The 26026-nt window shown below is 38.3% G+C and overlaps 2 protein-coding genes and 1 long non-coding RNA gene across 8 annotated transcripts in view; 2 read left to right on the top strand and 1 right to left on the bottom strand.

Moving 5' to 3' along the window:
* FNBP1L (formin binding protein 1 like) overlaps positions 1-14649 on the top strand; it is a 55300-nt gene extending 40651 nt beyond the window's left edge. For 2 of the 4 annotated variants that reach the window (XM_082054015.1, XM_082054013.1), the window contains exons 8-14: positions 180-326; positions 989-1192; positions 8827-8936; positions 9512-9644; positions 10105-10199; positions 10610-10758; positions 11165-14649. In XM_082054015.1, the coding sequence (XP_081910141.1) occupies positions 180-326; positions 989-1192; positions 8827-8936; positions 9512-9644; positions 10105-10199; positions 10610-10758; positions 11165-11343 (1017 nt within the window). In that variant the 3' untranslated portion in view covers positions 11344-14649. Of the gene's footprint in view, positions 1-179; positions 327-988; positions 1193-3524; positions 3684-6786; positions 6802-8826; positions 8937-9511; positions 9645-10104; positions 10200-10609; positions 10759-11164 lie in introns of all 4 variants that reach the window. The other 2 variants (XM_082054016.1, XM_082054014.1) reach the window with 2 other exon arrangements.
* A 124-nt stretch (positions 14650-14773) lies between these two features.
* The window catches only part of BCAR3 (BCAR3 adaptor protein, NSP family member), an 82645-nt gene continuing 71392 nt past the window's right edge, over positions 14774-26026 (bottom strand). For all 3 annotated transcript variants that reach the window (XM_082054008.1, XM_082054009.1, XM_082054010.1), the window contains exons 5-12: positions 25205-25647; positions 24069-24169; positions 21612-22252; positions 18825-18940; positions 17826-17997; positions 17530-17653; positions 16674-16883; positions 14774-16017 (exon numbers count right to left, since the gene is read on the bottom strand). In XM_082054008.1, the coding sequence (XP_081910134.1) occupies positions 15830-16017; positions 16674-16883; positions 17530-17653; positions 17826-17997; positions 18825-18940; positions 21612-22252; positions 24069-24169; positions 25205-25647 (1995 nt within the window). In that variant the 3' untranslated portion in view covers positions 14774-15829. The remainder of the gene's footprint in view (positions 16018-16673; positions 16884-17529; positions 17654-17825; positions 17998-18824; positions 18941-21611; positions 22253-24068; positions 24170-25204; positions 25648-26026) is intronic.
* LOC309440409 overlaps positions 15987-26026 on the top strand; it is a 79406-nt gene continuing 69366 nt past the window's right edge. The window contains exon 1 of the long non-coding RNA XR_014184194.1: positions 15987-16020. This is a non-coding gene — a long non-coding RNA (uncharacterized lncRNA). The remainder of the gene's footprint in view (positions 16021-26026) is intronic.

Genomic DNA, 26026 nt, shown 5'->3' with positions numbered 1-26026 from the left:
CATTGATTTTAAATATTATGTAAATATTATATAAAGGACAGGACTTGCCTTATTCTTTTTAAAAACACATGTACTGTGCCTACAGCACTACACTGTGGTGACCACAGTAACTGTGCACAGCAGGACTGGGGAAAAATCTGCAAATAAAAACTTTCTTTTCTCTTACTTTGTGCTTGCAGCAACTCCAAGAAATGGATGAAAGAAGGACTATCAAACTTAGTGAATGTTACAAAGGCTTTGCTGACTCTGAACGCAAGGTTATTCCAATTATCTCTAAATGTTTAGAAGGGATGATCCTTGCAGCAAAATCAGTTGATGAACACAGAGTAAGTAGCATCATGCAACTTTTTAAAGGCGTATGCGCAATTTAACTGGTATGGAAGCTCTGGAGAGGGGAAGGACGGACTTACCCCATACATTTAACTTTCTGTTGTCAAGTGTTTGTCTGCTTGAAAAGTGTTGTGACTTCAGTTTTAGCCTAAATGGTCACTTCCACTTTCAGTGTCTTTTGTCTTCCTGTTTTATTGCTTTCTCATAATCTGAAGATCTTTTATGCTTTCTCACTGTTTGATGGCAGCTATTGGCACATCTTTCTTATTCCTTCTAATATGGGTTCTTCGCTGTCATATCTTACTGCATCCAGTTTCTTAGTGTTATCTTCATTTCAGTGCTAAGTTGAAGGATGAGGTGGTAGTGTACTAGTTTGGCCCTAAAGCATGTCCTGTTGAAATTTGTGATAACCCTCGGGGAGTACTTGCTGGATTCTGAATAGCACGGTATGCTTTGATTTACGCTCATGGTAACGCTGCTGAGAAAAAAGAGCATACGTTAACTTGATCTATCCCAAAGCATGCATCTGGAGCGCGCTCTCGCTTCCCGTCTGTGCAGCGCTGCAGTGGAAGGGAAAATGCATGTCTCCGTGGTTTTTTCTCTCTGGTTCTGGGTGAGATTGCTCGTTTGTTTTTTAAACTCAATGTTCTATGTTTAGGACTCTCAACTAGTGATAGACTGCTTCAAATCTGGTTTTGAACCTCCTGGAGATTTTCCATTTGAAGATTACAGTCAGAATATTTACAGAACTATCTCTGATGGAACCATCAGTACACCAAAGCAGGAAGGAATGAGAATTGATTCAAAAACTACCATGGGCAAGGCTAAAGGAAAGCTGTGGCTATTCGGAAAGAAGCCAAAGGTAAAAATAAAGAAATTACTGTTCAGAAAATCAAAATGTGATCTAGAGTGCATGGCAGCAGCAATTTATTTTAAAATAACCTTGCCTGCCACTGTCTATTAAAATACGTGTAAGGATATCTGAAGGTTTCAGTAGGGTTGGATAGTTATCTTAAAATTCACGTTCTCACTGGGGGAGGTTTTCCGCTTTTTCTTGTAGTGATTTGTGTCTGGGAATGTTTATAATAGTTATTTGCCATTTCTGTAATGTTTTTAAGTTTCTGTAAAGACTTTCTGCAATTACATAGAAAAGGGACTAATTGTGAATGTAAAAGTAAGGGGAGGGGGAGTATGCGCTGGAATCAGACAGACTTCACATCTCCTATATACTACAAAACATACTACAGAATGCAGTCCCCTTCTGAATGTCACATTTTGTAGATTGTTACATATGGGAGTGTTGTATAGATTTTTATTATACCTGCTGCTAGTTTTCAAAACTTCTGAGGTTTGTCTGAGAACATTAAATTTCTAATACCTCATTGATAAAATATACTGTTGAAGCTCCATGCAGGTAAATGTCCCAGAAGAAATACTAGTATGGAATAGGTAAAAATATTCCTATGCCCAAGAAAAAAAGGAAAGCAGAGAAAATTACTCCTTTGTTGTATTATTATATGAGTTTCAAGTAACACTTTCTGGGCAAGATGCCTTCATGGATCAACAAAAAAGATTATTGAGACATGCATTAGCTATATACATTAATAATGATGCATATACCTATTTAAATTTTATGCTAGGTCTTTATTTAGTATTGGAGCATATCAGTGAGTCATTTTAATGATTCCCACAAATTTCTGTGAGGTTATTTTAATGCTCCAAGTCAGTTTCTGCCATTTATTATAGGAAATAATTCGTAGAGGTTGTTAGTGGTAGGATTTATGTTCCACTTGACAGGATTCCAAGAAAGCAGATCTTCAGAGAAAAAAAAGATACAGCTGGTACTTTATTCCCTCCTCAGTTAAATTATGTAACTGCAGCTGTGTGCTAAGAAGAAAACTGATTCTTTACTTTTCATGCAGTGTAATTAATGATCGATAATAGTTTAAATGTATTAATGCATTAGAATATTTATTGCATTTGGCTGCAGAGGTGGGTGAGATTCAGCCTGTTCTGAAATTAAATCGTGGTTACCAGCTGGACAAGATGACATCATTGTGAGAATTTTGGAGAGGGAAGCTCTGAAAATGTGTTGGTTTTCAAGCTGGACCTTGGCATTTACTGTTGTAAGAAATTCCCCAGTGTGATGGCAGCTGAATAAACCTGACAGGGCTTCCCCTTCCGCTTTCTTTTTCCCAGTTTGCTCACTTTGTATGTAGCATTCAAAGAGTCAGTCAGCCTTACTGTTTCTTGTATGGAACCACAGATACACATACATGTATACGTACTACATGCATCTCTTCCTTAAGGACCTGGAGGAAATGGAAGATTATGTCCCTTTTTATCACCTGTTTTTGGGCAAGATGAAAGAATGCTCTACAAAGCAGCAGCTGGGAGCAAAATACTTATTGGGAAATACGTGTTTAATTCCAAATACTATTTACAGGTTTTAAAAGATACTCTTGAATTAGCTAATATAAAAATACGCTGATTTATTGTAGGTGGGCTAGTCATAGTGGCCTTTAGTCCTTTGTTTAGCTGAAGCTATGGCTGGTCTTGACTTCCAGATTACATTTCCCTATTTTTTGATGTTGTCAAATCTGTGAGTCTTTTGGAAAGGGAATGAGTTGTCAAACTGGAAAAAAGCAGCAGAGGTGTGAGAGACAAAAAATGAGGGAAGCGATTTGGAAAAAAGAGTGGAAGATAGTGGGGGAAGTTCTTGTGATGACACTGGTTAAGATCGCCATGCAGCCAGCGTGTCAGTCCAGCTTGAGTACACACTTCAAGTGTATGTTTTGTTTTAGGCATTTGTTTCAGGTTAGCTGGTTGGTCATCACAGTGGTGAGCGGGAATGCAGAAGCTGCCAGAACAGCTGTGACTGAAGTTGGGCAAAGCAGAACTTCGTGTTCTAAGAAAAGAGACGGGCAGCTTTGGGGATCTTGTTAGGATCTTGTGCAAGTGTTGAGTCCAAAGCGTTCTGAATATTCCTTCATTCTCTGCACCAACCTGTAACTCTGAAAGTAATTAATGACAGAAACCTTTTAAAAGGAATACAGTTATAGTGTAAATGTGTCTGGAACGTTACAAGCTGTTTCTGTGTTGGATGGAAATTTTGTTTTTGTAAGACAGAATTTTCATTTTAAACTCACTTGGAACATTTGGCTTATTTATTGCTTTCTTTATTTCCACATTAGCCACAGTCCCCACCCCTAACCCCTACTAGTTTATACACATCCAGTACTCCTAATGGGTCCCAGTATCCCATATTCTCCATTGAACCAGTGCATTATTGCATGAATGACATAAAAACAGGGAAGCCCAGAATTCCTTCTTTCAGAAGCCTCAAAAGAGGGGTAAGTTTGATAACAAGTTGAAATGCATGATGGGCTATGAACAGTGTGTTTGTGATGTGGCTTTTCTAATGCTCCTCACCCTCATTATAAGGCTACTTTGTTAAAAATAACACTTCAGCTACAAGGTCACTGTTAGGATACTTTGTTTCTTATTATACAGAACTTACCAACAGGTTAATAATAAAATAAAATAGAAATATACTGCATTCCAAATACTTGTGCCTAAAAGGAAGGTGTTATAAAGAGGGTGCTCAGCATGTATTTGATACCTTTCTTCATTGTTGTTCACACTCACAAATGTTTTCCTACCATCATGTAACATATTTTTGCAGTAATTTATCATTGGGTATATAGTCACCACAAAGATTATCTGACACATCGGATGTCTATTTGCTGACTTTCAATTGAAATAATAGTAGTTGTTTACAAGACACTGAACTAAGAAGGGAAAAATTTCATTTCTTTTGTACATCAAATGCTACAGCACATGGTGCTTGCAGATTTTGAAATACTGTTTTTTGAAACATCATAATTTTAATGTATTTTCTGATTAATAAATTGTTCTTGTTTGTCCAAGGTCCTTTTGGGTAAAATCATTGAAAAATTAATACCAAATGCCACCTTCTGAGATTTATCAATTCATTTACTAATTTATAGTGGCATATTCTGCAAAAACAATTTGTTTGGAAGACAAAGAGGAATGTTAAGTGGTTTCCTATCAACATCTATAGCACTAGTGATAAATGTACTGGCACTTCCTTTTTATGTCATTGAAACACAGGCCGCCCAGTTTATGTACATTTTATATTTATTGATCCAAGTAATGAGATAATTGGATGCATTTGATTATATATAATTCATTATTTTCTGATGTTTGAAAATGATATTGACTTGCTGTCTCATGTGTACCAAGAATGGCTCACTACTATTGACATAGTGTGGAGATCAAAGTACAACGATGTTATATTGCAGTAAGTTAATGATTTAGAGGCTCCCTTGCTGTCATTCTGAAATATAATGAGTTACACTTAAAACTTACTTTCTTTCTCATTAGGTCATGTTGTGGCATCTTATCTCAGGCCCCTAGATATCTTGGAAATACCCTTTCTACCACCACCATTTTTAGAAAATTCTTATGGTCCTCTAAATAATGATTGAGGACAGTTTTTACTTTCCCTTTCTGAGTCACTTATTTCATAATTTGTTCCGGTCATAAAGATAATGTTCTTCTTTAGTACTTTAGTGAGGAGCTCTCTGGATTAGGTAGTTGTTGAAATGGCACAGGTCTTGATCACAGCTCCTTTTTGTTGATCACTAAATGTATTGACACCTTGTAATACCAGGAGTTCTGTAATCTCTGGCTGAAGCAAAAGATCATCTCCTAACAACTACAGAATGCTAATGGAAAATCAAACTGTATTTTTATTTAATTTTTTTATTCTTGCAGTTCCTTGTTCATGTCGCAAAAGTTAATGGATTGAATATAGTAGTATTCCATAAAATTAGCAAGGATCACTAGTATCTTACAGATCTGGATTAACTCAAATATCCCACAATATCAAAAAGTTAATATCTGTAAATCTTCAGGATGAACATCTGATTTTTATATATTTTGAAATTCTTTGCTAGCGTTTTAGCAGACATCACATTGTCACATATCGAGTGCTTTTTGACTTAAATATATACTCAAATTCTAATAGATTTGTTTAATTTCATTGATCAATCTTTATAATGTATCTTTATTCAGTGCTTAATAGTTGCTAGTACCTGATGGTGGTTTCCACAGTTTTGTCCCTGGAAAATCAGGTCTAAGTGGTATTGCCATGCAGAACTACCAAATGGTATTTAATTTGCTGCTGCTTCTACTGAGATTTATCCATGAGTTGGTACCGACCAGACAGGAACCACCTTGCTTAGTCTGTTTAACGTGCCCTGTACAAGATTTCACTGAAGGCACTGGAGATGACAAAACCAGCCTGTCCTCAGTCTGGGCTTCATGTGCTCTACAATAGGTTACTGAAAAAAGGCTTTGCGAGCGCTGCTGTTACACACTGCTGCTCATCCTTTGAAATTTTAACGTTCCCAGACAGTGCTCATGAGATATCTTTGCTCAGTGCCACTTGATACATAAATAGATGCATTGTCAGCAATGATATGTAAACCTTACTTGTGCTTTCTTGGAAGAATCTTTCTAAACGGAACAAGAAGTTTATAGCCATTTTACATCTTTGGACTTTATTGAGGTTTCTACCAAAGGATCGTTTGCCAAGGTGCTTTATTTCCTCATTGCTAGAAATTCTAATTTTGTGTGTGCCCCAGTCCCTAACAACCGCTGAGGGTCATAAATATGTTGGAGATTTCTATCTCCTAAATTCCTTGGTGTTTCTCTGGAAAGGGTTATCCTAAGTCATTGAAAAGATGCTAGATCTTCTAAATGCTGTGACTGTTAAGCCCAAGATATGATATCTGGCATTCCATATCTTACTTGCTTCCTCGTAAGGATAAAGTCTTTACTCTTTAAATGTCTTTATTTTTATCTGGACTAAAACATTTCTAGGATAGCAGCTGTTTTCAGAAAGTAAAATTACTAACTTCTAAACTTGAAAATGATCTTTGTTTATTCTAGTTCTCCTGTGATAATAAATACATTGTAAAAATTAGGTTTGTAAAAGCGGTGGTAGTGCACTGATAGCTATAATGAACTAATTATTTGCATATGGCTGACCAGTCCTTCATCATCATCTACTTCTGCTCTTTTGTGCAGTGTTGGCTGTGTGTTTGTTTCTCCTCCTACTATAGAAGTTCTTTAGCATATTATTCGAAACACTAACATTCAAAACCAGTTTAATGAAGTTGTGTATTAGAATTCCTAAGTTAAACTACCCATTATCACTTAGTAATTTTTAAATCAGTAATTCTTAAAGCAGCATTTCTGATTATTGTATTTTGCTTTTGTGCTCACAGTAAATATAATTTTATAAATTAAAATTTTAATCATTAAGTAATATTTTAAAGATACATTTTTAGGCATTAATCATTTTGTAACTGGTCATTGCATGTGAATAATTTCCCGTTTCTTTCTGTTTTCAAATGAACTGTGCAGTGGTCGGTGAAGATGGTAAGCCCGTGTGCTGATCTGTCTGCTGTACTTCTGCTAAGATAGCATGAAAGTAATCTTATGACAGTGTTGCCATATCATAACTGCTTTAAGTCAGGTGCTGAAATACATCCCTTCAGATTTTCCACTCATATGCACAGTCTTCTTAATCATCCATGCTTAATGTAAAATAATTAGACTTGCAATCTGGCTGCAACTGAGTCTGTCATGTTTGAATTTTAGGGGTGACCAGTATTCACAAGTTGATCTTGGTGGAAACACTTGGTGATTGCTCTTTGCAGGGAAATTGATAAGGCAGCATAAAATAGGTATATGAAAAGATTACAAAAAATGTGCAAAGGAGAAATATTGAATACTGCAAAATTCACTCACTTGAATTCAACCAAAACATCACAGGGGGGGAATGATCCTGTATCCTTAGAAATATTAGAAAGCTGTTACATTAAATGAAAACCACACCTTAATTAATATCGTTGTTTTGCAGAGTAAGTCAGTAAAAATTCAGGAAAAGGCCTCTGTTCTTCTGATGATTGCTGTAGGATACTCTGGTTTTAACTGTCCTGTAAGGAAGAATGATACAGAGGATGTGATTGTCTTTTTGTTTCTTTGTAGTATGTAAAAGCACTTGAAAGGATTTTAATTATTTTTTTTCCTCCAGAAAGAAACACTTCTGCTTTATTTTGGAAAACATCCTATCTTGATTTCCCTCCTTTTGTGTTGTGTTGTATCCTCTTCTTTAAAAGCAGCGAGATTATGATTTTACAAGTGCAAAAGAACCAAAAAGTTGAGGGGCAAGAGGAGCTTGAGAGGAAGAGGGGGTATTAGAGACTTGGCAGCTGAGCCTAAGGCTGCTCGTGGCACCACCTTGACTGTCAAGTTTCTTCTTGCCAGAATCAGTGCTGTCCAGTTGGTTTTGCCTCCACAGGGGGCACTGTGAGGGCAAGTGGGTTTCTTGTGCTGAAACCAACTTTCTTAGGCAATGAGGACACAAAGAATGTAACTTAGCTCCCTGCTAGTGAGACGTACCATAGTTCCTTCTTAACACCGGTTGTGTCTGTCACCCTGAGGGGAAGACTTTTCATAACGAAGTTACAATATATGTAAAAATGTCTTCCCATGCTTTTCACACCCAGGTCCTTCATCCTGTTTATAATCTTGGCACAAGTTTGCAATCAAACCTTTGCAGGTTTGGACTCATAACAATAAGTGGTGTGGGGTTTGTTTGTTTTGTTGTTTGGGGTTTTTTTGTTGTTGTTGTTTAATAAAAAATTTAAGAAGTTTGAAAGGAGGAGGTTGTTTTGCCCATGGAAATGTCATTTTTTATAATGAAAAAGATGAATTGGAATATTCAAGCAACTTTTCATTGAGACTAGTGAGTTTAATGTTAATGTTATAAAGGCTTTTCCTGTGTTCTATGAACTAGTTTTACTTGAGGTAAACTAGTTTTACTTGAGGTAAAATGCATCAGAACTTCGTAAGAACTTTGCAGTATCTTTTCAAGTAAAATTGCTGAATTTCTGGGAGAAAACTATAATGCTACTGTGGAATGAGGATCCAAAATGTAGTATTTTTCTTTTGATAGCAGCTAAATCGCCATAGAATACACACTCCAGAGACAGAATCAGTTATATATATGTTATGGTTATATACACATCTTAGATTTTTTTTTTTCTGAAATTGCTCCATAGTAATTAAATTCTGTACTTTCTAAACCTGCTTTAAGTGCAGTGGATGCAATAGCAGGTACATAGCTCACCTTTCAGAAAAATCCTTAAGTCTACAAATTTTGACTGACATTGGTGAGCCAACTGCTACAGGAGGCAGAAAGAACCTTGAATGAGTGAGTACCATCTGGCAGCAAGAACATGCATTTATTCTGTTGTGGCCCTTTATAGAGCTGTGTGTCAAGTAGAGGTTTTCAGAAGGTCCATCCTGCTTCCAGTGAACTCTGTCCGTCTGTGGGGTATGTCGGTTCAGCTGTCCTGATAGCGTGTGTCGCCTGCTCAATAGTATTTCTACTTGCAGGGCCCTGCACTAGAAGACTTCAGCCATCTCCCTCCAGAACAAAGACGCAAGAAACTGCAACAGAGAATTGATGAACTCAACAGAGAACTACAGAAGGAAACAGACCAAAAGTGAGTGCATTTTTTTGTGCATTTTTTTGAGTTTTGTGGTGGTTCTTTCTCCGTCTGTTTATTTTTAAGTTCCCTACCTAAGCCAACAGTGCTGCTAGTCCAGCTATTACAAAGCATTTTTTGGTTCATGGTTTATTGTATGTAGGATCTGTTAGCGGCGCTTCCTTCTGCATTACTGTAATACGCATTTTGATGCTGTCATTGCACAGGAAATATCGGATCAAAAAACATCAGTGCATAGGTCTGTTGAGCAAGAGGGCTGCAACTTAGAGAAGAACACTATTAATATTTAGGGAGTTGTGTATAAGAAGCAGTATGGGGAAACAGTATTGAGACTGGATAGAGAAGAGTCAACAGCCGGAGTCCTTGTGTGCAACACAAGAAAGGAAGGCAAAGTGCTGAGGTGACAGAATGGGAAAAGGATTGAGGTGTGGTGTGGGAAGCAGTAGTACTTCATGTCTGTGTGTAGTATCTAAACATGGGTCAGGATCTCACACACATAAACATTAATTTTAATGAATCAGTAGAGAGGAATGTAATTTTTATACTTATTGATGGGTTTTGTATGTTTTCAGAGATGCTCTCATCAAAATGAAGGATGTTTATGAGAAAAATCCCCAGATGGGCGATCCAAGCAGTTTGCAACCAAAATTAACTGAGACTATGAGCAACATGGACCGTCTTCGGATGGAAATACACAAGAATGAGGTTAGACTCTAAAACAATTCTGTGGAAAATGTAAATGAGTGCTAAAAATGTAGTTTGTTTTATGGGTTAAAAGACCCAGAAAAACGATTTAAGAAAGTACTCCTGATACAATTTTGGTCAGGTGCCATATTCTCAAGTGTGTTCATCTAGCTAGAATAAGGATGAACATTATTAAAGCTGTAAACTGTTTAGAATAATTTCTTATTAATCACTTATTCTGAAGTTCATGTGCGAGTGAGGATTTTTCTTTTTCCTTAACACTAGTATGAAGCATAGGCTAAGCATGAGGGATAGGTTCATACTTCATGTGAAGTAATTATGAGCTTTCAGATGTGAATGCAGCCTCTGCGTGGCTGTGTACTGACAAGTAAACTGCGCGCAGTTAAGTGCATTTGTTAAAGGGTGTTTACTGGTTTAGAATTGTTTTATTTGACACCAGTATTTGTCTTTTTTCCCCAAGGCCTGGCTCTCTGAAGTTGAAGGTAAAGTCGCAGCCAGAAGCGACAGGCGGCACAGCAGTGATATCAACCACCTCGTAACACAGGGCAGAGAGAGGTCACTACTCTATCTGTACTGCTTTTATATCTTACGCTACCGTCGGTCCATCACTTTGATAGTTAACTGTAGGTGATGGTTGTTACCTAACTACTGAAAGTTTATGTCCTTCTAAAAGGAAGTATTACTGGTACTGAATTCTAGACATCACTTCGTGTCGTTATGGTAACATTCAATAACAGTGAGTCTTATCAAAACACCTACTCATTAAATAGCAGTGCCTTTTAAAGCTATCTTACTCCATTGCAAAAGGCTTATCCAGTTTTCCAAGTTCTATAGAAACAGGTATGTCAAATTTATGTCTGTTTTATAGCAGAATTCAGTCATCACCCTTTCTGCAGTTCCTGTATGTCCTGAGTTTTAGCATTAAGAACTCTGAGGAGTCCTCATCCTCTGTCCTTGTGTTATAGCCCTGAAGGGAGTTACACGGATGATGCCAATCAGGAAGTTCGAGGCCCGCCGCAGCAACACGCACATCCAAATGAGTTTGATGATGAGTTTGAAGATGATGATCCATTACCAGCGATAGGACATTGCAAGGCAATATATCCGTTTGATGGTAAGATTAACAACATGCATTGTGATTCCTTGAGTATAAAGGCAACTCGACTATAAGACATGGATTATTTGTTATAGAGAAGACAGGTGAAACGATTTAAAGTAAATTAAGCTGTATGAGCAACTAGTTGCTCACAAGATCAGTGGAAGTATTTTATAAATCACTGTAATTCATGAGCAGTACTTTTGTGCTGTTCTAAGATAAATATTAATGCAGCTACTGGCAAATATTCAGCTTTACAAGTTGGACTAGGTTTTTGTCTGTAAGCCTGTTTGGCCATATGTTCTCATGCACAGATTTTTGTTTTTTTCCATTTATATATAATTTGGAAACTATACCCTGGGAAAAAGATGACTTGAAATTCTGAATGAACATTGAGACTTCTTTGCCTCTTGTTTTTTCCCAGGTCATAATGAAGGCACTCTAGCAATGAAAGAAGGGGAGATTTTGTACATTATTGAGGAGGACAAAGGAGATGGGTGGACAAGAGCTCGAAGACATAATGGAGAGGAAGGCTATGTGCCAACATCATATATAGATGTAACGCTAGAGAAAAACAGCAAAGGTGCAGTAACCTATATCTAACAGTAAACTGGCAGCTTTCGGTTGTACATTCCCCAGGGAAAATAGTGGAAAAACAGTAAGTTACACAGGTTCATGGAAAACGTTTGAATATCAGAAGTCAGCAATGGTCTGTTGTTTGCAATGTGAGTTTGCCATAGTTCTTTTCAGCGATGACCACATTAAATTATGCATCTTACTCTGGTCTGTAATTTTGACCAAAGTCTTCTGCTTTGTTTAACTGATATTGTGTTCCTGCTTTAAAAATCACTACATCAGATCCAGCTATTTCACTGAAAAAGACCAGGATTCCTGCTTGTTCTATAGAATACTTTGTTTTTACAGAACACTGAAAAATTACTTAGTCTTAAAGATCTCTCAGATTTATCGTTGCCACTTTTATGACTTACACTATATGCTTAAAACAGAGGGGTTTTTCCTGTAGTAACTAACTGAACCCAGTTACTGAAAATTATTTAATTTCCTTCCGTAGCAAATACTTGGCAGCTTTCACTTCTTAAACAGGAAAATGTTTTCTGATTCTGAAAGCTCAAGAAAAATACTCAGGAAAAAACATTATGATTAAGAAGGACAGAAAGTCCACTGACCTGCCTCTCTCCTTCCTTTTCAGTACTTGTAACGTAGAATGTTGTGTATTAGACACAAATTCATTGTTTTAACTCTAGATACCGTGAACAAACAAAAAAGAGACCACATGTAATGCTCAATGTGTTACTGAAACCTCTCTCTGCTCCTGAAAAGGGAATGATTTTATATTTTAATATGTGCCTGTAAGCTAAGTCTTTTAATTGTATCATGTTTAGTGTGAAATCAAGGTCTTAAATGTACAGTAATTCCCTCACTGTTAAATCACTGAGGACTGGAAACTACATTGCACTACTTGATTACTAGGAAAAAAAATCTAATCTAAAAACTATGGCTTGTATTTCTAATGAGAGTTTGTGGAATTAAGTACAAGGCTAATGCACAGCCACTGAGACTGGCCTGTTAGAACTGAGCACGCTTCTCTGTCTTCTAAAGGCCTTCAGTAACTTTGTTCTTTTCTTTTTCCTCTTGGACTGCAGGTTCCTGAAGCGGGTTTCTGAGAAAATGGGCGAGATCTTGAAGGAGGAGGTTACATGCAGCTGCTGGGGGGGTGGGAGGGTGTGGGGTAGTAGACTGGGAGGCCCAAGGGGAAGAGCTAGTTGCATGAATGCATGCAGACATACATTTAGTCACTAACATCTTAGCACCTCCATACATAGGTAAGGATGTATTACAAAGTCTTCAATTTGTACAGGAAAATAGAGTTCCACTACCAGAGTAAAAAGGCTACTGCTCCTAAAATTGCTTTATTTTCATTGTCCTAGGTTGTCCCAGATGCACAAACTATATTTTAGCTTGTGCTATGTTTTGACTATCTCAATTATGTTATTTTCCAACTCATTTTAATTGGCAGTCATTTAGAGCCATATGTCAGTTATCAATCTGCCTGTGCCACCTCCATGCTCGCCCTTAACCTCCTCCTGCATGCCTAGGACAGTCAGGCATGTCTGCATAACACTTTGCCATCATTGCTTGTCTTATTTTGTAACAGATCATTTTGTTTAAATATCTTCAGCACTAGAGTTTCATCCCAGTATCCATGTATGCTGCTATAACTCTACCACTGCAACCATCATTACATTCCAGTTTTTGACATAACTGATAAGAGACCATAATGTATTTGTCTTGTTTTGGGGAACTAAAATATATCTCAGCTCTAGCCTACAATGCAATCAAGAGAAACTCCTAGAACTGCGGTCCATCTTCAGCACTTCAGTAACCTGTTGTGAGCACTGAAAAACCGGAACACCACCAGAGAGATTCACCACTGCAAGCTAATGACTGTTTTTGGAAGTCAACCACTTGCAATTCAAATGCTGCCTTAAACTAGAGTGCCTAAATCTGTTGTTTGCCAACACTACCACTTACAGTATCCCACAAAGGGCTTTGTGTCTCAGCTCTTTTCACAGTGCTGCAGCTGCTGAGGTAGCCACGGTAGGTGTTTTCTAGAGCTCTACTTTACTGGATACATGGTGCATCATGAATTTTATACATTGAAACGTGTATCTCTTCATTTGACTTTATATTTTTAAAATATTTTTTATGGAAACTGTCTTTTAGTTTTTCCGCTATGAAGTTCCAACTTTAATTAACTGCAGTGCTAGTTCATTTCCAGGTGACGCTTCATTGTATGGACCAGTTGAAATTTGAGTGATACTTCGTAATGATCTATGTGCACTTTTACTTGTAAACAATTGAAATTTGGATATGTTTATACGTGTAAATATAGTTGTCTGCAGTGCCCCTATTGCTTATGTTGTCTTGCCTCCCATTTGTGGTTCTATTAAAAAATACATAATATCTGATTTATTAGGGTGATATTAGGGTGAATTAGACTAGAGATGTTGGGGGGAGGGATACTTGTATCAAGGCAAGCTTGTCGACCCAGCCACCTGCTGTTCAGGGAAATGAAATAATAATCAAAACATCCTGTTTTTCTGGGGTCTGAAGCAATATTTGGATGCAGCAGTGCTGGATTCTTTTTAATTTCAGTGTTATTAGGAACTGTACTACCAGTAAAACTGATTTGAGTGACTTGTGTAGAGGTTTCTTCCTTTTGTTACGTATACCACTATTACACAGCTTGACCTAGTGTATTACGGGGGCTGTTAAACTCTAAAGTTTAGATTTTTGGAGCTTGTATACAGGGTTATTTATATAATAATGTGACATTACTCAATACTGACAAAACTACTTAGGTAGTTTTTTGGGTTTGGGGTCTTTCTGGGGGGCTGTTGGGTTTTTTTGGTTTCTGTTTTAAAAGCTAGTGCTTTTTTATTTTAAAGTTAGAGAAAAGGAGGAAATGTGATCTGTGTATTTTCTGCTAAAGGGCCTGTGCTTTGCCTGGCTAACAGCCTCGCAGGTCAGTAATAACACTTCCTGGTAAAGGACTAAATGTTCTTTTCACGCTACTGTTTGTTTTTCTAAAACCAGGATTTGCTTCCTTTGGAGGCAGGTTGCTTTGACGAGGGATAGTGCAACGTGTATGAAGTTATTAAAGAGTGGGGAAAAAAAAACATTTGTACTTGCACAGCTAGTTATAAATCACTTATTCTAAAATTCTGAATGTGAGTTGTCTTAAAGAATCTTACACTTTCCAGTAATTTTTAATCCTTTTTTTTGTGCACAAGTTGATTTCCTAAATGTTAAATGCTTTGTTTAAAAATAGTGTTCTCTGTTGAGAATATTTTCATGGAATAAAAAATCTTTTCATGGTCTAAGTAACTAGCTTCCCTGTTTGTCTTCTGTTAAGATTGACAGGGAGACTCACAGCGTGAGGTCTGTAACCTCATGTTATGGTGGCAGAACCTCTGCTGTGATTGTAGATGGGCGGAATAGATAATTCCACATTGGTGTCAGTTTTGTTGTTAGCCGACTCAAATATTTTCAGTTGCTGCAAGTAACATCTCACTCCAGAAGTAGCCTTTCTGACAATGAGCACATAGAGCTCTAACCATAGTTGTATAAATATTTATACAATCTCTGAGGATAATGCTTATACACCAATTCTGTATGTGATGAACTGGAATTTGCTGCTAAAGCAGTCTTTACTATATAAGCACCATGCACGCTGATTTTCTGTGAAAAGTGCTAACAGCTTATGTTTTGCCTTCATTCAAGGGAAGAAAAAAATCCTACTTACCAAAGTGATTGACCTCGTAAATGAAGCAAGTTTAATATATTCATACACCCACATTTACTCATACCTGAAAGCATTTTAATTATCTGGATTGTTTGCTCTTGCCATTTCATCATTCATTCCTGGCAGCGTAGTTGTTGTGCAGGCTCCAGAAAAAGCCAAAATACTACAGATGCTGTCTTGAAAAAAAAATGTAAGTTGTCCCAACACATACACAACTAATTTTCTACTTTCATAGGTGCAGTGATATCTGAGCCTTCTGTTGTGGTCACAAATAAAGGATCATTTCTGCAACCTGCAGTATTTCTGCAATCTGCAAATTATTTTGCATAAAGATACACTTTAATTTACCATTCTATGTACAGTGTTTTATATTCATTAAAGTAATATTATACAACAAATTTTCTGCAATGTCACATACTTAATCTATCATTTTATTTACACTATTTGCTACATTTTAATATTAAGATGCCAATGCCCTTATTCCTAGGCATTATCAAAACATTGCAACTCTGGGGAAATACAGAAAGCTGTAAGACTATCTTACAGGGATAACCTACCTGTTTAAAGGGATCATTAAATGTCTTGGTGACACAGTAAATAAATAATTTGTTGAGAAATCAGTAGTTCTAAAACAAGTGTGCATTGTGCAGTTAAAAGTTCTAAACATCTTGTGAAATGCAAGAAGTTTGTGCAGTATCAAATCGTCAAAAGAAAGCTAAAAGATTATTTCAAGTATGTCATTTAAATTGCGTTTACAGAGTCTTATATACTTAATTGTTCCACCTGCTTCACTGAAGGAGGTTCCAGTTTTCGGGAAAGTGCAGTTAAAATCTGGCTGAATTTCTCATATCTTTCATTTTGATTAACTTGTGCTCCTTTGCTGCCCCAGAGCAATCTCATTTGAAATTCTGTCTTGAAGATTTCACTCATCTCTTCATCTGGCTGAAAACCTAGTAAGTAAAAAGAATGCAACAATATCACCATCAGCAAGTTTTTTATTCAGAAGAAATGGCTTTTAAACTGCATTCCATCCATCCAAATAAGAGGAGCATTAGTGTACTGGGTTCATTTTGCACAACTTTAACAAGCTAATCAAACAGTGAAAATCCTTTCCATCTGTACATTCTAGTGGCACACAAATGGCTGTGGGGACACCGGGACAGGCTGTCCTTTGCTCAATTCTAATGACCTAGAATTGTCATTATAGCCTGATCTTAAATGTAATTACTGATGTACATGTGCTGCATGCAGAAATACTTACACTCCTTTCTCCTCCTTCAGCTTTTTCACTGCAAGTTTAAAATAACAAAGTCACATTATTAACATGTTGCTCTCTGGCTGCAAGTGGTCAAGATCTCAGTTGCTCAAACAGCGCTATGTTTAGCAAAAATGTGTGCGCTATTGCTTACTGGAGAACTATAGTGAGGACAAATTTACTGTCAGCTTTTAAATAATATTGTTGTCCCTTGAGCTTCCTGCAGGACATCTGCTACTATCTCAACTCCTACGGAAGAGAAGAATTTCTTGCACTGACTTAGGTGGAGACTTTATTCTTCAGACATATCCCACACACTGTTAATGTGCAGCAGTTTGTCCTGCTCCCTACCTTCCAGCATCTGTTCTGCAGTCAGGCTGTACATTGCTGCATTCTCTGCTATTTGACGTGCTGTGGCCAAGTGCTTGAGCATTATTTCACAGCTTTGGTCACTGCTTTCCCACAAGTCCATGCCTTCAAAAACGACGGCTTGTCGCTCCATCAGGGTAACAAGAGGCATCAGCAGGGGCACTGTTATGTTCTGTGGCGCACTGGCAGTCTCTGGTGTAGACAGTAACAAACAAATATCATCAGACATTTAAAAACGTGCTAATTGAAGAAGATTGTAACTGCAATATTTGTTTCACAACTGGAAACTACTCTTTGTTTTCCATCTTTTGAATTAGCTCCTTACCTCAGTTAAACATCCTACCAGTTTCCAGTGAACTGGCTGGGGGAGAAGGCCAAGACAAATTAGTGTTGGGAAACTGTATTTGCTACATGAGAAAGCTCTGCTGAATTACTAGACAGTGGCACAGAGATTTTAATCAGGTTTAAAATCTGAGTCATTAAAATAAATGTTGTGAGGCTAAACCGTATTTATTCTCTACCCATTCTCTCAGAGAAATGTTACCTCCCCCTGGCCTGCCTTTGGGATGGTGCGGAGTGTTTCAGTTTATGCTCCACAAAGAGGGAGTGTGGGTTTGCGCAGAATGTTAAATTCCGCACGGGTACATGCACACGGGTACATACTGATGTTTGGATGGCAGACGGTTTCCTTTGGTTTCCTTGTCTTATACTGCATTATATAAGGAAGTTCACATAGTCATTTTAATATAGGGTGCACACCTATTGAAACAGCAGCTGCCTCATCGGCCTGGACAGGACAGTTAAGAGGCTAAATAGAAAACAGCGTCACTATACTCACTGTTCCACTCATCTTGTCCTTCATGCAAAGCTTTGCTGAATGGCTTCAGCCGTTTTTCATACATAATGGCAGTCTGGGTATAACGATGTCTTAGAGAGGTCCAGGTTTGTTCTAACCTAGTGACCTGTTCACACAAAACAGAATACCAATTATTGACTCTAGCAATTCACAGGAAAAGTACACTGCTGCTGAGAAAGTTGTTGTTCTGATGATCTCTCTAGTCTTGATGAAATTGCATTAACTAAATAAACCAAACTCCTCTATATTTTGGAAGGTAAAGACAAACAGATTTTTACCTGTGGCATTTCCAGTGCTTTCATAATGGCAGAAAATGCATACAAATCCCCCAGCGAGTCCTTCAGCTCCACTGCCACTTGGATGATCCTGTTTAATGTTGCCGCTCTATCTTCTACATTTCCTGTGCAACCCAAGATATCCACAGCTATTCCTATAGCCATGGTATTATGCCTGTCAGTGAAACAATTCATAGTACTGGTTACAAACTATTAAATTAATAATAACATTATGCTGTACATGTGTTCAGGGAAATAAATTTAAAGGTATATTTAAATATCTTGGTGTGGCCAGCAAACTTAGCAACTTATTTGTATCAAGAGCAGTAATGCCATTATATGGAATATATATACAATGTCTTTGAATTTTTGTTTTAATAAATTTTCCTAAAGCATTACTGGTATACAAAATTCTGCTCAAGCAATGAATGAATGAATGAACAAACACTTGAAGGAAAATTGTCCCAATTCTCTTTGCCCTCTGCGCCTAAATTTCAAGCAACCAAACTATTGAAATCTGAATCAGAGCAGCAGAAAAGCTAGATCAGGGTAGAAGACCCTAATGGTTCCCCCTTGTGCAGAGGTTTCACAGAAAGCTTTGCTGATCACTTTTTATTTTACTAGATCCTCTATCCTCTTCCCCAGTTTGCATTAGACTACTACCTTCAATCTCTTCCACAAACATTCTCAGCTAGATTACAGGTCCCCTGAGCTTCAGTTTACCTGAGCTCTTAAAGGAGAGCTGAGGGTGTTCAGCAGCTCTAAGGCCCCTGCTTTCAATGCAATTCCCCTTTCTCTGTATTACATGTATGGAGTTGATCCATCACCTTAAGGAATTTCTCCTATGCAAAAAGAAGTTAAATAGCATCTCACTAAATTATCTTCTGTACACATGAGTTCAGAAAACGTGCAGGAAAGCATTCTTTGAGGAAATGCAGAGTACAATTTAGCAATGCTCTGATCTGGGCATCTGCCCTAGAAATGAGTAACAGGAACATCTACCTTTCAATTAGGTCAAGGCGCAGTTGATGCCCGTAAGGCAAGGTAATCAGTTCAAGACCAGAGTTCACTCCCATAATCCTCCTCATCTCTTCAGAAACTTCTAGTATCCTTGCTACCTGTGATATGCAAAAATTTGTGCATGAGTTTTGAAACATAGCTTATTTAAAAAGAAAACAAAACCTAGCCATGTAGAAGTCCTCCAAGTTTGTGCAGGGCATACACAGCTAAGTGCAGAGCATGCAACACCAGAATACAGTCGTCTAAGAAAAAACTAGATTAACTTATGTGTTATGCACATTCAGTGCATAACATAAAACGACTAATAAAATACTTCTGTGTGTGTCATTCAGCCATCAGAAAACATATATAAAGCTGTGACCAAAATGCTTTATCAAACTTCCATCCTTCACTTACTTTCAGAAGGAAATTAACATGCAAGCTCCAGGAAATGTGGGGCTCTCTTGGCCTGGTCCTTGTCAGGGTGGCACAGCTCTTTGGCCTTCAAGATGTACCCATTTGCTTTGCTGCCTTATTTCTAAACAGACAACTGCTCAGAGTGTTTTTGATTACAGCACATGGTCTTCACATAAAGGTTAATTTAGTAAAAGGACTTAAAAAGGAGGACACTGAATGGTGAGTGCCTAATTAAGTCAGTATGTGAAAGCTGACAATCTCACCAATTTGTCTTTCCTTTTTAAACATACAGAATTAGCTACTGGTTTTATCAATAACAATTATATATGCTAATTACAAGTGAAACCACATTAATACTGTAAGGCAAGATTATCTGCTGGTTTAAGGCCTGTATGTTGACACATTTACAAACCAATCAGCCTGCTATTCCTGATACACCCATCAGGAGGCTTTCTTGGTTATGAAAAGACACACAACAGGCCTCACTGGTACAACATTTAGCATTGTAGAGAAACCTGTTTCACTTCTAGAGATGCAGGAGTGATTCGAAGCCCCTGGAGACACACTGATTGCTAATCCTTCATCACAAAAAGGCCTCTCAGGCATGCAAGTGGCAGATATTCACTCCATCACTCACCAACCATATGGTGCTTCAGTCATTATTAGAAATGTCATTCTTTAAAAGGGAAACTGAGCTACTGATGCCATGTGAGAAGACCTACAAACTTCAGTCTTATCACAGATCTGCATACAAAGCATTTGTTCTGGCCTAGTTCACATGCCGATCTCATTGTATCATGCAGTTCTTATCACTTGCAATTGCATACAGCAAGTTACCAACGAATTACAGTCATTGGCTCTCAGCACTGTGAGATGGAGATAAAATAGACTTCTCTACATGTCCCAGCTAGTTACTGTTCTTTGTCTAAAATCCAAAAATCTGTTTCTGTAACACTCCAGTGACTCTTAAGTAATTGTAGAGGCTCCCACACTAATAGCAGCAGGCCAGTTTCCTAGGCCCCATTCCAAATTTTACAGGATTTAAAATAAAGACACTAAAAATGAGCTAATTACATATTTTTTATATATATATATATAAAAAAAACACCCCTTACTAGTTGTCTAAGGGTTGCATATCCTATGCTTTCAAGCAACATGCTCTTTAACAATATATTAAAACACATTCTGGTTATTCTTATTAGGTTGAAGGAGGAAAAGGTGAATTTTGGAACTGAAATGTTGGAGAATGCTGTTCCTACTCCTGGAACAACAGTAAAGAATCCACAGTCTCTCACTTCTGAAAAGACCAAGCAGTTGTGGAGCCGAGTTTTTCTGAGTCACCACGTCTGCACGAAGCCTCACTTGGCAGCAGCCAACAGTGCTAGTGAGGAGAAAAGCTGCGCTGGCTGCTGGCAGGAGCCCAGCAGCTGGCAGGGACTCGCACACATCCCACCGCCCCCTTCCCAGAGCTCTGGGAATCGGGGCAGCAGCACCAGGGAAGTGCCACAGACACGTTTGTTCTGGAGCAGCACCACCGGCAACGTGGTGCAGGTTCAACTACAGTTGCATTTCTTTTATTACAGAGTCATCGTCTCTTAAGGAGATTAATTCTCCCGTCTTTCCATATTACTGATGCAATAGCTGATCTCCAAGCCCTGACAGCTGAACAAAGTCTACGTTGTGAAAAATAGTTCTTTGTGGTTCTACATCTTTCTAAACAATTCCACTAGCAATACAGTTCTCTCAAAGGAGAGAAGTGCAGAAGTCCTGATAGCTATTTTCCCACATCACCTATCCAGCTGTAAGACAGAGACTCAGACAAAGACTAGAAGAGCAGCTAGTTTTACAAGTTTAAATATATTTAGTTCCATTGAATGTCTTATGGCCAGCCATATGGCAACCAGGTAATGTCTGGCTACTCCTCATTCTTGCAAACTAACTAGCTATTTCCTGTAATGAGTAGTTCTTTCCACAGTGGTTTCCAGCATAGATAGCCCTTCCTTGAGTATAGGACAAAGGCCGAATCACAGATATACAGAAACTGATCGGGAATTAAAAAGATGTATGAAACACTGAGAATTTGAGTCTGAAGTCAAGAATGGTCTGAGACCTTTCGTCCAAAGGGTTTGTTAATATTCTTGTTCTTCAAATGGGGGGAAAAAAACCAAACAACCCACAACCAACCAACCGCACACACACACAAAAACCCCAAACAAAGGCACCAAAAAAACCTCCAAACGCACAACCTAAAAATTCCTGCAAGCGAGTCAATACATTCATTACATCGGCTGCAAATCTACCTATTAATCTTTTCAAATCATTTCTTTAAAATGTCTAAACTTGCCCAACATAAAATGCAAGAGATCTTTTTACCTTGCAGTCCATCCTAAGAATATGCTGTGCAATAATCTTTGGATTGTTGTTGGTGAAAAGCTCCTTAACTCTTCTTAACATTGATGTTTCCAATGGCTTGTTTTCAGGAGGAAGTAGTTTGGATTCAAAATCATTTGGTTTAAAACTGGACACCGTCTCAAAAACAGGTACAGAAAAGATGCCGCCCTCCTCAGCCAACTCTGTTGAAGCTTCTAAAGGATCTGCAGGGTTCATTGGAGAGTCATCTTCCAGGATCAAATAGTTTGTATCGGAGTTCCTGAATGACTGTGTTCCCCTCTCCTTTCGTGTCAGATGTTCCACATAGTTGTTTTTCTGACATAAATGTTGTTTTGTTGATGCAGGATCTCTGGCAGGGCTGAGTTCACAATAGTGTTCTTCTGAACTGTGGGAAGCCAAAGGAGAATCTGGGGACTTCATTAGGAGTGCTTTGCTGGGTTTAGGTGGGGGCTTTGGACAGAGCTGACTGTCTGATCCTCTCAGAGCTTCCCCTACTTGTGACTCAGAGGTGACTTTCTGAACAACTGTGGGGCTTAGAGAAGGTTCACTGCCTGTTCTAAAGGCAGGAGAGCCTGGACAGGAGTCTGCATCTGCTTCAGGTAACTGAGATGGACGTCGTGAACCTGCAGGGGGAAAACAGTAGTTCAGAAGGCAAAAACATGTACAATTCCTGATTTCTATCCCAGGGTTCATATCTTAACGCTTTTTCCTGAGGAAAATATTGTCAGATTATGTAAATTATTTGCTGACAAAAATGTACATGAAATTATGTTTTGAGGAAGGAGCTAGCCATCAAATTCCATTCACTTGATGATCCTCCCAAAATCACAGAGACACAGAACAGCTGCACTATAATATTATTCTGTGGTAATGCTGACAATAATTCCAATCCCTGCTGCATACATAGGCTATACTGTCAGAGCTGGATAGTCTCCATGGCTTGGAATAGGAGGTTTCTTTGTAACCTGATCTAGGCTGTTAAAACAGAAACTTCCAGCCACACCACCTAAAGATGAGTCATTTCTGAGAACGACAAGTTTGAGATGAAAGAAAAGCTTCCCAAAGTCAAGCCTGAACCTGCAATAAGGTATGGAAGGAATGAATTTCAGGGATGCTAATCTTTTTGCTAAACAGTAGATTATTTGAAGAGCTGTATAAACACATCCATATACTTCCGTGTATTTATGCCTCCTCCTATACTCATTGCATATGCAAACCTCTGCATCCAATAAACAACTGAACCCTGAATCAGCCATTCCCAATCTGCAATTTTCAGTGCATTTGCTGGGATCTACAGTGAAGTGGCCAGTTGCATCATGTGGACTTTACCACTTGTTTCCAGCTGACTCTCCATGCATGCAGACAACAAAATCTGCAATTCACAGCCTGTTGCCACTCATAAGCAATATGATACCAGAACCTATGGCAAAACACACAGCAGTACTCTTCACGTTAACTGTTATAGTACCAAAATAAAAGTTTTTGCAGCAGTGGACTGGAGTAGGATAATCAGCTCAATGACAGATGGACAGAAATTTGTCTTACAAACGTCTGTCCATCCCACTGTTACACACAGCCGCACGCCCCTTCTATCAAAATACAGTCCCACTATACTCACAAATACTTAATATTATCTTTGTCTTGAAAGGTCTTTCCACAATAGGCACTATAAATTTTAACGGCTACTGTATTCAAAATTACTAGCAGGCCTGGAAGTCAAACACAAGAATTTGTCCACATGGGAACAGATGAATCATTGCAAGATTCCTTATACATTGTGTTTCTTTGGAAACAATTGCTTAAACCTCTGAAGAATCTGAGAAAGAAAAAGCCATGTTCAACAACTGATCAAACACTAGTGTACCTTGTATCACTATAGGAAGGCAGTGGAACCAGACAGCAGAGAAAGTATTGAAAAGGAATGAAAACCAGAAGAGATGGGGGAGGACAAAGAGATTGAGTCAGAAGGACAGAACTGAATCCAAAAGCCATGGTAGTACTTCTGCTGATGAACACTACATCTGCATACCTTATCCTAAAAAAAAGCAGTTACCAGGATTTCCATGAAACACCACTTCTACTTAATAGACCTGTCAGAATCACATGAGTGAAACAAGTCGGTTCTTGTAAAGCAGAAGCGAGAAAACATAATGCTGTCAAAAAGGATATTCGTGCCAACTGTAGCTGTCATTTTTTCAGTGTGGAAACCTGCTGAGTTGTGTGCTAAAGGTACTCAACTAGCTGCCGCATTGTAAATAAAAAACCTGTTCCAGTGACTTAAAGAACAAGCAGTATGCTAACACAGCTTACACCGGCCACTAAATATAGCAGTGGATACAGTACTCAGAACTCTCAACAGTCTCCCTTTGGTCTGAAGCCTAACAGACCACCCGGGAACACACAGATTCTAAGTGTGAAACATTTAATTCCAAAACATACCTATTAGCAGATAGCTCTCTGATTGGTGAGCCTTTAGAGGGAATCTCTTCTCCAGAACATGGTCCAAACTAGCTGGCTGGCTACCACTTTTTTCTTTGTTTCTACAGGAAACAAAAGTGCAAACAAAACCATATCAATATATCCAACACTCTTAACATACATACCTAATTGCCAGAATATATCATAACCAGGACAGGGATTGTTAGCTTTCCACTTGGGCAGCTTATAAGAATAAAAGGTACTTCATGCTACTGGGGTAGCAATGAAATGGGTATTTGTGACCCTGCAGCACTTGTGAGGGTGTTTCTTTGAACACTGAGACTTTTTAATGAAATGTGATTTGGACACTGAAATTATGATCCATTATCCCCCACTTAGCATTTTTACTGCAGAAGTCAAATATGGAAAGAAAGACTTCTCTGAAGCAGTAGCAAGATTTTATTTTAATCCTTTATCTTATACTAGTCAATATTTGCCAAATGACTGAAGAAAAGCTGCACTTCTGTTTTGCTTCCAGAGTCTAGATTTGCTCTCCCTCTGTGGATTTCAAACAAATTATCCTTTCCCTCTCCCCAACATGCATCAGCTTGCAGATGGAGAACCAGAGCCAAAGCCATCATCATCGTTAGCAACTAATCCCTTTGGAACTGCAGATGCATATGTTGTTTTTCTAAAGATATTTTCAGAATGTGACTATTGCACTAATTTTTACCAGTCTGCTAGAATTACTTAATTTTGCTAGGCTAATCAAATGGCATTCAGGAAGCACGATTTTGCCACTATTGTAATGCAAATATCAGGGATAAGAGCCTCCCCATAAACCCCGGGGCATGCTCTGGGTGACATGATGAGTGAAGTCTGTGTGCAGCCTTGCCACTTGTATCATGGCTTCATCTATTTCCGCTTATTTTACCTCCTTAATGTAGCTTAAATTTTCTCAAGATCAAGCCCCGTAACCACAAAGTAGTTAGCATCTGCTTAACAACGTCAGGAAGCTTCAAAAATCCAGGCCTAAAAATCAGCAACCCTCACACTTAGTCTTCCATCTAAAATCAGAGTGAAAATTCACATCGCCTACAGCAGGAACTCATAGAGTTACCACATTCTCCTCCATAAGGACAGCAAAATTAAAGTACCTCAAAAGATTTCCTCTAGGTATGCTCTGCTCTGGGGATTGCATGCTGGATACACCAAGACTCAGTCTTTTTGCAGTTTCTGGTTTTTCTTCAGAGATACTGGGCTCTTTTTGTCGGACTGGAGTTACACCATACTTTTCTTCTAGACACCTGAGAGGCACAGTCCTGTTGATAGGCTGAAAAATAATTGCTCCGCTCTGCTTTGATACTGGTGTGCGATTCCCAACATAGTATCTAACTAAGCCGGGGATACTGTCGAAACTTTCCAGTTCAAGCTGGTACTGAACACGGCAGTAGGCTTCACTGAGTCTTAGAACTGTTCTGTTGATTTTAAAATGCTGAGAGGTGTTTTTCCACTGACAGGTAAGAACAAAGTTCCCAGGACTGGAGAGAGAATCCCTAATCAGAAAATCTCCATCTCTCTGAACTAGGTCTTCTGCCACCTGTGAGGAATAAAAATCATACCAAAAAATACTTTCAAAATCAGAAAACAAGTAGACAAACAACACATTGCAACAAAATATTCTTAAACATAGGACTTAATCTGGCTGCTCTGGGAGGACAGACAAAGCCAGAAATACAACGCAAAGCATGGCATGTGGTACAAGAATGACAACTCTAATTCTAAAATTAAGAGCTCATCCCACAGCAGAGATCTGGAGGGGCTTCTTGGAAAATGCCGAGCAGCCAGAAGCATGACCAACTTTTGCATATATATTTATTCTAGCTTGCTAGTAGAAAATAAAGCATGAAGGGAAATGAATGACTCAGGATTTTACAGTTTAAATCACCTGAATAGACAGTCACACTGAAGTTTAGAAG

This window comes from Streptopelia decaocto (genome assembly GCF_964273445.1).
Source record: "Streptopelia decaocto genome assembly, chromosome: 5".
Lineage (NCBI taxonomy): Eukaryota > Metazoa > Chordata > Aves > Columbiformes > Columbidae > Streptopelia > Streptopelia decaocto.
Note: the sequence above shows the minus strand (reverse complement) of the source record. Positions and strands in the feature narration are given on the sequence as shown.